Raw genomic sequence first — 14736 nt, forward strand, 5'->3', positions numbered from 1 at the left:
ATTCACATGGATTTATTTTGTCAATGGAGGGACAGAAATCTCTCAGATTTCATAAAAAATATCTTCATTTGTGTTCCAAAGTCTTATGGGTTTGGAACAACATGAGGGTGAGTAAATTATCAATGTTTAGGGTGAACTTTAATACCTTTAGTTGGCGACAATAACCTCTAAATGCTTGCAATAAATTTTCACAATCAAATGTCATAATGGCAAACTCTTTCAGAATATATATACTGGGTTTCTTTATCATTGATCAGATTACACACTGTCAATTGCATTCTTATCATTACAGTATACTTCTTGACATCTATCTATGACCGGCATGCAAAGTTTGAACTCCCGGTCTGGATCCTATCCATAAAGGGTCTTAATTCCATAATTCTGGAGGATCTGGCCATTGAGAACCTTTGGAAAAGTATAAACCTGAATTGTGATAAGTTATGTAGATCATCCAATTCACTGTAGTCAGTATTTCCTTTGAGGTTTTTTCTTCTTCTGCCTTTTCAGCATAATACAATAAAACCCATATTTAATTACTGTATATACTGGAGTATATTGCTTATTTTGCCATCTAATGTTGTCATTTTAATACCTTAACCAAGGTTAGTGTCCTCATATTTTGATTTTAAAATAGAACCCGAAGTATCATTAAAAGCAAATAATGTGTAAATATCCCTTCCAGACATTACTTTTGGCCACTACTGTATATGTTGTGATATACATACACACACGTGTTCTTGTAATTATTCATTACTTTGAATTATATTTTTGCAACTAGTCTTTATTGGCTCTCATTTCTTGAGGGATTACATAAAATAATAATAATATAAAATTATATATTATATATATATATATATATATATATATATATATATGCAAAATGTTACTGTGTAAAAACACTGATCAATAAGGAGATTTCACACAGTGACCACATATTATAAAACTATAAATTAAAAAACACATTAATTATAGTTACATTTATTTGTCATTGCAATTCAACCCCAAGGGTTCTTAATTTATTGCAAGTTGGTATAGAAAACTGCACTCTTGTCCCTTTAATAAACAGAGTGGGATCTGTGATCGCTTTGTAACATAAGCCACATGAAGGAAATAAACAGACTAATAAAGAAGTGAATTAAATCAACACGCCTGTCTGAAATTACATGGATGAGAGAGGTTGGACAAACACCCTGAGGAGAGTGTCCCTGAATATCAATCTGTCCATCTTCTGTTTTTACGCTATAGAAAAAAAAATTACTGCTCAAGTTCTGACTATGTTTTTAATAATGCAGCGTGACCAAACATAGAGTAATACTAATGAACTACATGTACTGAAACACCCATGCAATCAAGGTCAGAGTTATGTTGCTTACTTCATAACTGTTGTTTTTAAGTTAAAATCTAAACCAAGACAATTGTTTTGTAAAGTGTGATATACATTTAATAAAAAATATTAAATAGCATGAAATATTTACAAGAATGACAAAGTCCCTCCTCCTAATATAATCTAGTCTCTAGCAGTTGAAATTAAGGAATCATGAAGCAGTGTTTTATATATTGTTATTTCTGTAAGAATTAACTATACATTTAAATGTAAATGTTGCCTTACAAAAGTTATAACAATTTAAAGACTATAAGATGTTGTCCGTGTTCTGGATAAGCACCAAGAGAATGGAATGGAATATAATATTTCATAAAATAAATAATTTTAATTCCAAAATCTCATTGTGGAAGCCATATTCAAAGCTACAGATAAACACATACCCAAGGCCGAACCTTTCATAGCAAGTTATCTACAGCTAACTTACACTATTTAACTGTAGTACTTGGCAGAAAAATATTCATTGTGGATATTATAAAATAATAACTTTTAAAATAACTTTTGCACAATTTTGCAATGTTCCTAATAACACTTGTTGCCTATGGTAAAATAACTTTGATAAAATCTGATATCTTTGCTCAATTTGTCTGAATTCCTCAACCATAGCATTTATTTGTTTGTTTATACATTTATATTCCAAACTTGCATTGGATTGGATTTGAGGAAGCAAATAGGATGTAGAATTGTAATTCAAACGTGCTAAATTGGAAAGTAGAATTGAAATGGAATTCAAAGAAATTCATAAATGCTGTAAGTGTAGTTTTAAATAATAATGTCACTAATCAACATACGGAACATCACGATAAACAGTATAATGAAATGTTTTGAAAGTACTTAACTCCCTCAAATTGGGCACCTTATGCAACTTTAATTCAAATTTCTTTTTTCATTTTCTGTGAGAAAAGAAGCAAGTTCTTCAATTCTGAATTGTGACCCAACCCTGGAAAGTGCATTTAATTTTTTTTTGCACCTGTACATACATACAATATGCAAATCAATGTATAACATAATGATCACTATTTCATTTTGTGTTGTAATCCACAAATGATTTGGTTTATTAAAAATAACTCACCTGTCTAGCTAGAACAAGCAGGGTGACGAAGAATATAAAGAGAGACACAGAGCCCATTGTTTTCAAGTCTTTCAGAACTCCTGGCCTTGTTTTGACAAGAGAAAGAGAGACAGAGAGACATAAGACTTGTCAGCATCACTTGTTTTTTTGTAACAAATTGTGTCATCTGTAGCCCAGGATGGCCAGCAGACCATGTCCACCACAGCTGTCAATTAACAGGAAGTGTCTGTGCTGGTTCACACTGATTTATTTTCAACATCCATCTCTGATTTCTAGAACAAAATCAGTAATCATCAAGAAACTGTTGTGCGTTTAGTTTATACGAAATATTCAATAGTGTACCTTTACATTAAATTATAAGTTATTCAATATGCCTAATTTAATGGGGAATAACATGTTAAATAATATGTAAATTATTGAAAGTTTCGAAACGTGAGAGATTTAATGTCGAAGGTGATACAATTACTATGGTGCAACATACATACTACATTACATTGCCAAAAGTACTGTATGTGGACACTCCCTTCGACTTAATGGGCCCCAGTGAAATTCAGTGAAAACAAATCATAATGAACACACAATGACATCTGGATAACTGTGTGCTTTGCACTTTGTGGCAAAAGTTTGGGGAGAGACGTTTTCTGTTCCTGCGTGACAATGTGAGATCGTAAACAAATGATTTACTGTCTGGTGTGTGAAAGAACTTGACTGACCTAAAAAAAAAAAAAAAAAAAAAAAAGTATAGACCTATATAAACCCCAATGAATACCTGTGGGATGAACTAAAATGCTGACTGCAAACCAACTCCCAACACTCTCTGTGCCTGACCTCAATGATGCTTTTGTGTCTGAATGAGAGAATCACGGCCATGTTCCAATATCTAGTGCAACGCTTACCCAGAGCAATAGAAGCTCTTATATTTGCACAGGAAGGATTAACTTTTTAGTAATGTCCATTCCCAACCACATATCTGTGTATTTTTTTAGTCTCTACATAATTCTGACCATAACAAGTGTATTTTAACAAGCACTCACCTTTCCAGGATTTCGGTTTTATAGAGGAACTTGCTGTACTCGTCCAGCAGAGATGCGTGTGTTTGAAGTATGATGACGTTGTAGAGCACCACGGCTGTTAGCATAATTAGCATCTTTAGCTCATAGTTGATCCTCAGAAACACTGAGCAGGAGATCAGTCCCAGAATGCAACTGTAGATAAAATACTAATGGCAGAAAAACACAGAAATCATAAACACGGTGTTGTTACTGTAAAAAAACAAAAAACAAAAAAAAAACACTTGTGCTTATTGAACAAACCATATTTAAATCAAAAACATAACCAGTTGGATACAAAAAAGCTTTGCATTTTGTTCAATAGTAAACACTTAAAACTCTTAAATACTCTGAATCCTTATGCCTAAGGCCTGTTCTTCCAGCCCGTTCTCATCCTTTGGCGTCATACATGTGACGCTTTGTACATTTCGTTGAAATCTTACGCACATGGCATCCTTTAGCATCAATATGAGACGCAGAACCCAAGGCGTCATACAGGTGACGCGCGTCTAAATCCAACGCACATGGCATCGTTTAGCGTGAATATGAGACGCAGATCCCAAGGCGTCATAACCGTAACCCTACCCCAGACCTAAACCTACCCATAACAGTGCGTGTTATATTGACGCTAAAGGATGCCATGTGCGTAAGATTTTGACGATATGTCATATGGCGTCACCTATATGACGCCAAAGGATGAGAATGCGTTGGTTCTTCAGATGAACTGCTTTTGCCTAAAATCTGCCGGATTTTGACTGCAGTGTGTATTAGCACCAGTCAAAACTTATTTCTAAAAGTGTATGAAACAAACACATAAAAACTGAAGCAGCAGTATAAATGTTCTATATTAGAAAGATTTTAGAATTGTGTCAGCAAGGTGCAGGCAGACGATGAGGAAGCAGAAGATGATGATTCAAAACACAGAGTTCAATAAAAACTCAAAAGGTAATCCACAGACGCTTAGGACTAACACTGACTACGTTTACATGCAGCCAATTTTCGGGTTATGGTCGGGTTAAGGTCACTATTCGGGTTTCTGAAACATTAGGAATAACCCGTTTACATGCGTGAGCAGAGAGAGTTTCTCCTGTATAGATGGAATTGCAATATCCCGATGTAAACGGCGACGTACGGACAACCTTAAGACGCACTATGCGTCATTTCCGATTCTTCTTCCTGTATCAGAGAATGTCTAATAGGAGAGAACTGGCACTCTCTGGTTACTTCCGGGTTCTGAACTGGCTGCAGTAACACGTCTCTGTCCATGCGGGGGCGCTCGCGGGCGAGTGCAGAATGAATGGGAGTCTATGGGGTTTCACCCCCAGAAATCCACTTTTCTCAGGATGTAATTTTTTGTCAAGTAATCTGAAAGTTGCATTCAAAAGGGGGAACTAAGATAATACACTCAGCTAAAAAACTGCATTTTTAAGTTCACTTATCTGTTCTAAAAATCCGTTCAAAAATGTGATGACGTCACATAATAGCAGAATGCTAGCGTGTTCCGGCCAACAACGGCCCAACCTGTAAGAAATCGAAAGGACATAAGTACTCATTTATTCGACTTTTGGTCTATAATCTATATTGACCTTGCGGAATCAACAATAAAATCTATGTTTATTCAACGACAAGCAGGAGAAAGAGATACATTTAGCCGTCTAGCCCCATAGACTCCCATTCATTCTGCACTCGCCCGCGATCACCTCCAGTGGAATTCTAATGGAACTGCAACCAAGATGATACACAATGGGGCTAATAGGAAGTGCCAAGGCTTTCCGTAGACGGGCTTTGCCTGTATCCAAAGACAACAACAATAGCAGCAGCACGTGGATAATGAATAGTTCGGGGCAGATAGCGATCGCCTTTGTTTGCGCTTTGGTGCTGGTACTGACCTCGCTCCAAAAGTATGCTGTGCTCGCCATGTTTACTTCCGGTATGCTGCACGCGGGTTTTTGTATGCGCTGAGAAGTTCCTCTACTCAAAAAGACCAAGCTTCCTTGCGAATAGAACATGCGCAGAACACAAATCACTATGGGCATATGCCGATGCGCGTTTACATGACCAAAAATTCGGGTTAGAAAAGGGGTACCCCAGGTATCATATCCCGGTTTTTAAAATCCGGGATATGAGCATATTCGGGTTTTTGCCGGTGTTTACATGGCCGTGCGCGACCGGGTTATTGCTAATATCCCGGTTTTGAACGGGTTATTGGCTGCATGTAAACGTAGTCACTGAGGCTAACATAAGTGTAGTCCAGACACACACTGAGTGAAGGTGAGGAACTAATATACACATGGTGATGAACTAAATGGCAAACAGCTGTGATGATGATTAGTGTCCATGGAAACTGATGAGTTGCAGGAAATTCAAACAAAGGAACACATGTGCCTAATGAAAACAAACTAAAAGTCCATGAAAACTAAGAATGAACACAACTGAATAAGTCTGAGACATTGTGTAATTAGGTAATTAAATCCCTATTTGAAAAACTGGGGTTAAGCTGCATTAATCACGAAATCATAATCCTATAACAACAAGCAAAATGACCTTCACACTGAATAGTTTTCCATGGCATGTTATAATAGGAGGTAAAAAGTGAACACACAATCATTGTATTCGCAATGGTTATCGCCAAAGAAAGATGTGCAACCATCTATGCATCAAAATGGCCTCACATGCAAGGAAATTTCTGCAAGGAATATTGCACCTGAAAGAACCATTAGGGCAGGGGTGGGGAACGTTGATCCTGGAGGGCCACTGTCCTGCAGAGTTTAGCTCCAACCCTAATCAAACACACCTGAAGCTAATCAAGGTCTTCAGGATTACTAAAGTTACAGGCAGCTGAATGTTTTTTTCAGGGTTGGAGCTAAACTCTGCGGGACAGTGGCCCTCCAGGATCAACGTTCCCCACCCCTGCATTAGGGAATCATCAAGAACTTCAAGGAGAGGCTCAACTGCACTGAAGAAGACTTCATGACATCCCAGAGTGTCCACTAAGCGCCAGGACCATCTCCCCCTGAGTAGTATTGACAGCAGGTGGGTGTGAGAGCATCTGCACGCAAAGCGAGGCCAATACTTTTGGACAATGACATGGTGTCAAGAAGGGCAGCAAAGAAGCCCCTTCTCGCTAAGAAAACATCAATGACATACTGAAATTCTGCAGAAGTACAAGGATTTGACAGCAGAAGACTGGTGCAGTTATTTTCTCTGATAAAGCCCCCTTCCAGCATATGGAAAATCAATTGTCTGGAGAAGAAGAGGTGAATTTTATCATGAGTCCTGTGTCATGACAACAGTGAAGACCTGAGACCCGTTCTCATCCCAAGGCGTAATATATTGACTCTTTTGACAAAGCGTCTATATCCAACGCACATGGCACCCTTTAGCGTCATATGATGGCACCCTTTAGCGTTTTTGTATGCGCTGAGAAGTTCCTCTACTCAAAAAGACCAAGCTTCCTTGCGAATAGAACATGCGCAGAACCCAAATCACAATGGGCATATGCCGATGCGCGTTTACATGACCAAAAATTCGGGTTAGAAAAGGGGTACCCCAGGTATCATATCCCAGTTTTTAAAATCCGGGATATGAGCATATTCGGGTTTTTGCCGGTGTTTACATGGCCGTGCGCGACCGGGTTATTGCTAATATCCCGGTTTTGAACGGGTTATTGGCTGCATGTAAACGTAGTCACTGAGGCTAACATAAGTGTAGTCCAGACACACACTGTAGTCCAGATATATGGCGCCTCCTAGTGGTCTAACCCTAACACTACCCCAGACCTAAAGCTACCCAAAACCGAAGCGTGTTATATTGACGCTAAAGGGTGCCATGTGCGTTGGATATAGACGCTTTGTCAAAAGAGTCAATATATTACGCTTTGGGATGAGAATGCGTTGGACCATCCATGTGTCTCCTATCAAGGTGCAATTTGGTGATGATCCATTCATTGTCACAAGGCAAGAATCATAATTAAGTGGCTCAGAGATCGTTATATTGAAATTTTAGATCCATGGCAAGGCAACTACCCGGAACTTAATCCCATAGAGAACCTGCCATCAATCCTCAAAAGACGAGTGGACAAGCAAGAGCCCACAAATTGTGATCAACTCCAAGCGCTAATAAGGCAAGAATAAATCGCCATTAGTAAAGATTGGGCCAAGAAACTTATATCCAGCATGCCAGAGAGAATAGCAGAGGTTAAGAAGAAGGGTCAGAACTCGAAATATTGCATAACATTTTTGTTTTTTTTGTTTTTTTTTGGGGGGGGGGGTCAATAAAAGCATTTAAAACTTATCAAATGCATATCACTGTTTTCCAGTTCGGGGCAGTCATGGACTAATGGTTAAAGAGTCAGACTGGTAACCCGAAGGTTGCGGGTTCAATTTTCAATACCGGCTGGAAATGACTAACCCCCAATCACTTGCAAAAATGGCTGCCCTCTTCTGGGTGTGTGTGTGTCCATAGTTTGCTGTGTGTGTGTTCACTGCTCCTAATGTGTGTGCACTAAATTGGATAGGTAAAATACAGATGACAAATTCCGAGTATGGGTTACCATACTTGGCTTTCACTGTCACTTTCAGTATACCATTGAAACGTGAAAACATAATCTACAAATAGTAAAGCAGCAAACTTTGATAAACAAAATGTATGTCACTGCCAATACTTCTGGCCAAGACTGTATAGTGCTTGTATAAGAAAATTACACTACCTAATATACTCATTCTCACAATATACTCATTCTTAGTACAAGCTAACCACAATCCAAGCTAACTTAACAAAACCTCTTCTAAATTAAACAATTCTTGCTTTTCTCATCGCATAAACAACACTTAGTTTCCACATTTACTCTCCATGCATGATCCACAAATTAAATTAGGCCATCGTGTCAAGAACTGCACTGTATTGGATCATTTTAAGTAAATTGAGCAAGTAGCAAAAATTATTTTTTTAATGTATCTAAATATTTAGTAAACAGTTTGGAGGTCCATCTGAAGTTTATTTAAGATGCTAACAAGGACACACAACACTATAGTTAACTCACAGGAAGGTAGAATGTGTTCTTGTCCAGGTCAGATATGGGTTGCCCATCAGGCTGAAGAAGTGTCTCATTTGATGTATTATAAACAGCATCTGTGGAGGATAGGTTGTCTTCTACAAAGAACTGAAAAAAAAAATGATTGAAATATTATGAATGTTTTTTTTATTTGAAGAAATGCACATACAAAAAAAAAGGCGTTTTATTGCTTGTTATAGCATTTAAGTTACATCAAAGCAACATCGAAGCGACGTTCATTTCAATTGTATCACTGGGGAATGTGAAATATTAATATTGAAGAATCTTAATAATGGTTCCCTTTCAAGGGAACTTCGAGCTGCGTTTAGAGACGCGGTGGGAACGCTCTGCGTGATTACGTCATGAAGCACATGTAAAATCAGTCCAATGGAAGCCCGAAACGTCATAGGCGGGTGACGTCATAGACCAGGAAACTATAAAGCACCCCTGAATTCAGACTGCGCCAGCTTCTGTACCTTCAGCAAGCGCTCTCTGTGAAATCTGTGCTTGTCTATTTATTGTTGTTGGTCAAGCCCAATATATATCACTATCTAACATTATGGCGAGCAAGCAAGATTATAGACGTTGTGTTGTTCCCTGCCCTCGTTACATCACGGGTGGGGACACACATCAGCTTTTTTGTTGCTGTTTGGGAGTGGAGCATGCCAACAGTCAGTTCTCGAGGGAGCTGACTGTGAGCATTGCGAGAAGCTGTCCGTGAGGACGCTCCGCTCCCGCCGGGCGTTCTTCGAGGAGGACGGTTCGGTTCGCGTTCCCCGCGCGGGTCTCTCTGTTGCCGAGGCACGGAGACGGCTCGCATTTCGGGGTTCGCAAACGGATCTGACAGCGGGGGTTGGGACGGGCTCCGCCCTTTCTCAGCTTTCACATGCCAGATCTAGTGTGCTGCGATTTCCAGTTCCGAGGAATTGGTATCGTTAGTGTTTTGTTTAAAAAGAAAGAGAACAAAACAAATACAAATCTTAAGAAAAAGGCAGATGTTTGAGTTTTCAATGAATAAATAAGTCAGCTCATAACTCTGCTGAATAAAGAGGAGCTTTTTTTAAAAAGGTTTTATCTAGTGCTGTTGCCAGTTAAATATTTACTGGCCAGCTGAACATTATGAGATTGAAAATAAAGAAGAGTTTGTTAGATGAACTGTATCTTAAAACAGGAAAACTCTGTATCTCAGCCTCCTCGTCGGGGACTGCGGTTTTTTCCCTATCTCCACACTGAGGTGTCGATATCGTGGAATAAACCGGTTTGTATTTTATGTGTTTAATCCCCAGATGTCTAACTATAGTAATGTTTGGGTATTAAGTATCTTAGTATGACAGTGCCTCGGGTTAAAGAGACGCTTGCGAGCTTTCTCTCTCCCGAGTCGGCGTCATCGTTATTAACCCCTACGTTTCCCACCAGCCATCTTAAATAATGAATACATTTTTATTAGGCAGCGCTGGTGGGTAAAGTATATAAGGACATGGATGAATGTGAGGGGCGACTCTCTGAGGAGGGTCGCAGCGCTGCCAGTTCGGTTGTTTCCTGCTGGTGGCCACAGAGTGATATATATGTATGTATATATATATATATATATATATATATATATATATATATATATTCGTTTTTCTGATATAAAGATAAAGGAAAATAAAGATATAATTATGTCTGTTCTTCTGGACGCTCCGCTTTCAAGAAAACTTAGAAATAAACCATTCAGCGGCGTTCCAGAGGTTTCTTCCTCACCAATCTAATGTTCCTGAGACTGCTGGGCGGGAGCAGTCTCGGCCTATTAAGCTCCTCTCAGCACAAAGTGCAAAACAGAGCGTCGACATTCGGGCTCCTCCGCAATTGAGGGGTACCTGGGTGGCGGTCGCAGTCTGGCCAGTTAGAGACATACAAGATCTGAGGACTATTTTATCTCTAAAATAGCTTGGACAAAGAAGAAGCCCTGACGCCGAGGTGATCAGGCTTCTAAGGGTGGTCCCCTCTGGGGTAGGGACGGTTTTGAGAAATCGTTTCTCCTCAGCGCCCTTTGGGGTGCGACTCTCTGAGGAGGGTCGCAGCACTGCCAGTTCGGTTTCCCTGCTGGTTCGCCGTTTCAGGGCGCCGAAGTGCCTGCTTTTTCCAACGATCCTCCGAGGAGGGTCGTAGGAACTAAGCTAGTTAGAGGTAGGCAAGATCTGAGGACTGTCATCATCTCTAATAAAGCTTAGACAAGAAGTCCTGTCGCAAAAAACGAGGCTATCAGGCTTCTGAGGGCTCCTCCGGGGCAGGGACGGTTTTGAGAAATCGTTTCTCCTCGGCGACCTCTGGGGGGCGACTCTCTCCGAGGAGGATCGTAGAACAGTCAGTTCGGTTGTTCCCTGCCGGTTCGCCGCTTCAGGGCACCGTAGTGACTGTTCAACCAAGGGACGGTTTTGAGAAATCGTTTTCCTCTGCGGCCCTCTTAGGAGGGTGTCAGCGTCCCCATGCGATCCTCCGAGGAGGGTCGTAGAATGGTCAGTTCGGTTGTTCCCTGCCGGTTCACCGCTTCAGGGCGCCGTAGTGACTGTTCAAACAAATCCAGAGGCCAGTCTTGAGAGACTGGTTCCCCTAGTAGAATTTCTGGCAGCGTGAAAACTACTGCCACATATTTCTCAGTGGGTCCTGCACACAATAGAAAAGGGTTTCAGAATTCAGTTCGGTTCTCGTTCGCCCAGATTTCTAGGGGTCCTCCTCTCATTGGTGGACCCCGAGCAGGCTTTGGTTATGGAGCAGGAAGTACTGTCACTTCTGCAAAAGGAGCTGTAGAAGGGGTTCCTCATCCCAGCAGACAGCCATTACTTCATTGTTTCCGAAAGAGGATGAGGGAGGTTCCTGAGGTTTGCTTTCGGGGGCGAAGCATACCATTATCGGGTTCTTCCATTCGGCCTAGGTTTATTACCCCACACCTTTACAGTATGCGTGGATGCAGCTCTGGCTCTTCTGAGACTCCAGGGCATTCGCGTATTATACTACATCAATGATTGGTTGATCCTGACCCAATGTGAGTTTATGGCAGTTCGGCATCGAGATGTCGTTCTGTCTCATTAAGGATGTTGGGGTTGCCTCTCAACGCCAAGAAGAGTGTGCTCTGAGGACCACTTTTCTAGGTGTAGCGATTCTCACAGCCGTATTGGGGTATATCTAGGCCAGTCACTCACTGTGAAACAGTTTCAGACTGGTGGGTCTCATGGCAGCTGCGTCCAACGTAATTACTTTTGGCCTTCTGCACATGAGACCCCTGCAGTGGTGGCTCGGGACCAAGGGGTTTTCTCCGAGGGGAAATATGTTTTCGCATGATCAAGGTCACGCGGCTATGCCTTCGTGCCTCGGTCATGTGGAAGAACCTTGGTTCCTCGCCCAGGCCCAGTGTTGGGGGCTTCTTGTCGACGCATATTGCTATCGACGGATGCTTCCCTCACAAGTGGGGGCGATCATGAGTGGTCGCTCGGCGAATGGCGGACAATACACTGATGGTCTCGTATATCAGAGCAGATATCCTGTTGAGGCAGGGGCTGAGGCCCAGGGATTGGAGACTTCACCCCGAGGTGGTGGAGCTTCTTAGGGAGAACTTTGGTCAACTAAAGTCAAGTCGACCTTTCACATCGTTTGTACAACGCATTGCTCTATTTGGTTCTCCCTCACACATCCAGCTCCACTTGGACTGGATGTGATGTATTAGGTGTGGTTGACGCTACACCGGTACGCATTTCCCGATATCTTTGCTCCTGGGAGTTCACCCTCATTTGGAGTTTGGATACTGTGGGCTCGGCCTCTGAGGGGGCCCGGCTCATAGAATCCGGTCTCTCGACTGAGGTCGTTGAGACCATTCTCCAATCCAGAGCTCCTTCCACGAGAAAACTATATGCATTGAAATGGAAATTATTCTCCACCTGGTGTGGTGAACGTCATTTAGATCCTGTTAACTGCCCTGTTGGTTCAGTTCTTGATTTCTTGCAAGACCGTTTCTCTGCTAGGTCATCTCCTTCTACCCTAGAGGTTTACGTGGCGGCTATATCTGCCTACCACACCCCTCGGGGGGGTACTTCTATCGGGAGAGATCCTCTTATTACTCATTTTCTCCGTGGTACACTGAGGTTGAGACCTGCACTGCACTCTAGAGCACCGGCTTGGGATTTGGCCATTGTACTTGAGGGTCTGGCTTTGGCTCCTTTCGAGCCCATTGAAGAGGTTTCAGAGGAATTCCTCACTCTAAACTTTATTTCTCCTTGCTATTTCGTCTATCAAGAGATTTGGAGATTTGCATGCCCTGCCGGTTGCTCCCTCATTTCTGGAATTTGCACCTGGTATGGTGAAAGCATTTCTCTACCCTAGACCGGGATATATTCCTATGGTCCCAGTTAATGTTGGGGGCCCAATAGTGCTGCAGGCCTTTTATCCTCCACCTTTTAATACCCCAGATCAGGAACAACTGACCTGTTATGTCCAGTTCGGGCATTAGATGCCTACGTTCACAGGGCTGCCCTGTGGCGTATGTCTGGACAATTGTTTGTCTGCTTTGGGTCACTCAAGAGAGGGTGCCCTGCATCTAAACAGGTAATGAGCAAATGGATAGTTGAGGCTATATCATTGGCTTATGAAGCGGCCGGTCAGCCTTCACCTATGTTAAGGCCTCTACGGCCTTAATTTCGGGGGTTTCCCTTCTTGACATTTGTAATGCGCCAGGATGGTCCTCTCCGCATACATTTGTTAGGTTTTATGACCTTGACCTCTCCACGCCTGGGGCTAGGTTGCTTGCTTCTTAGTGTGCGCCAAGGACTTCACACAGAACGGGCATTTGTCACTATGGCGTAGTGGGTATGGGGGTTCCCACCACGTCTCTAAACGCAGCTCGAAGTTCCCTTGAAATGGAACGTCTCAGGTTACGTATGTAACCCTGGTTCCCTGAGAGGGAACGAGACGCTGCGTTTGCCTGCCATACTTCCTGCATGCCCTGATCGACTTGCTTCAGGTTTTTTCAGAAGCTGGCGCGGTCTGAATTCAGGGGTGCTTTATAGTTTCCTGGTCTATGACGTCACCCGCCTATGACGGGGCTTCCATTGGACTGATTTTACATGTGCTTCACGACGTAATCACGCAGAGCGTTCCCACCGCATCTCTAAACGCAGCGTCTCGTTCCCTCTCAGGGAACCAGGGTTACATACGTAACCTGAGACGTTTTTTTTATTCCAATGGCAAGTCAAGTCATGTCAAGTCACCTTTACTTATATAGCGCTTTTTACAAAACAGATTGTTTCAAAGCAGCTTTAAAGAGATAACAGGAAAATAATGCAACAAAGTTTGTTTCTAGAAGAAAATAGCATCATAGTCCAGCTTAAGTAAGTTCAGTGATGGTTCATTTTTGTTGTAAAAAAGTTATTAATTTAGTTCATTTATACATCTAGTCGCTCTGGAGAAAACCGTGATGTCATCGTCTATCTCAGTTCAGTTCTCATATAATGGTGTCAATGCAGGCAGATCAGTATTATTGTTGAATATTAAATGTTAAATGTCCCCAACTAAGCAAGCCAAAAGCCAAAGGCAACAAAGGCAACAGTGGCAAGGAACCAAAACTCCATCAGGAGACAGATTGGAGAAAAAAACCTTGGGAGAAACCAGGCTCAGTCGGGGGGGGCAGTTCTCCTCTGACAAACTATAAATATATAATATTTATATACATAAAACTGCAATGTTCATAATTGGATTGTGATTTGTGACTTCATTTTCTCCTAATTAGTAAATGAAAAATAAATGAACAATGAATTAAATCAACTGATTTAATAAAACGCAATTTGTTTTTTGAAATGTTTTTCTGTCCTACTGCATAGGACAAATCATACAGTTTATTACACAAATAAGATTTTTTCCCCCCCGACCTGTATGACAGATAAATACAAGATTAACACTGACAATTTTGTTTCATGTTTGTTTACAAACAGTGACATATGCCACAAGTGGAATGGCCAAAACTGGAGGCCAAACTGCTCTCTGCAGTCGGGGCGCAGATGGACACAACTCTCTGCCAAGAAACTTTGCAATAACGCATGTCAGACTCCTGTGGTCAATGCCCCTAATGTAATGTGTGTGATCCAATTAGGAAGCTTCTCAGTGTTGTATTTGTATGACCATAAGCACAAAAGTATTCATTTGAAATGTCCTGTAT

General features: G+C 41.5%; 1 protein-coding gene across 1 annotated transcript in view; it reads right to left on the bottom strand.

The window, feature by feature from the left end:
- adcy2a (adenylate cyclase 2a) overlaps nucleotides 1-14736 on the bottom strand; it is a 179729-nt gene that overhangs the window by 20875 nt on the left and 144118 nt on the right. Inside the window, exons 17-19 of the mRNA XM_056257663.1 lie at nucleotides 8544-8663; nucleotides 3488-3672; nucleotides 2454-2538 (exon numbers count right to left, since the gene is read on the bottom strand). Coding sequence (XP_056113638.1) covers nucleotides 2454-2538; nucleotides 3488-3672; nucleotides 8544-8663 — 390 coding nt within the window. The remainder of the gene's footprint in view (nucleotides 1-2453; nucleotides 2539-3487; nucleotides 3673-8543; nucleotides 8664-14736) is intronic.

The sequence above is a fragment of the Rhinichthys klamathensis genome, unplaced genomic scaffold, assembly GCF_029890125.1.
Source record: "Rhinichthys klamathensis goyatoka isolate OS25496 unplaced genomic scaffold, OSU_Roscu_1.1 h1tg000006l_1, whole genome shotgun sequence".
Taxonomy (NCBI): domain Eukaryota; kingdom Metazoa; phylum Chordata; class Actinopteri; order Cypriniformes; family Leuciscidae; genus Rhinichthys; species Rhinichthys klamathensis.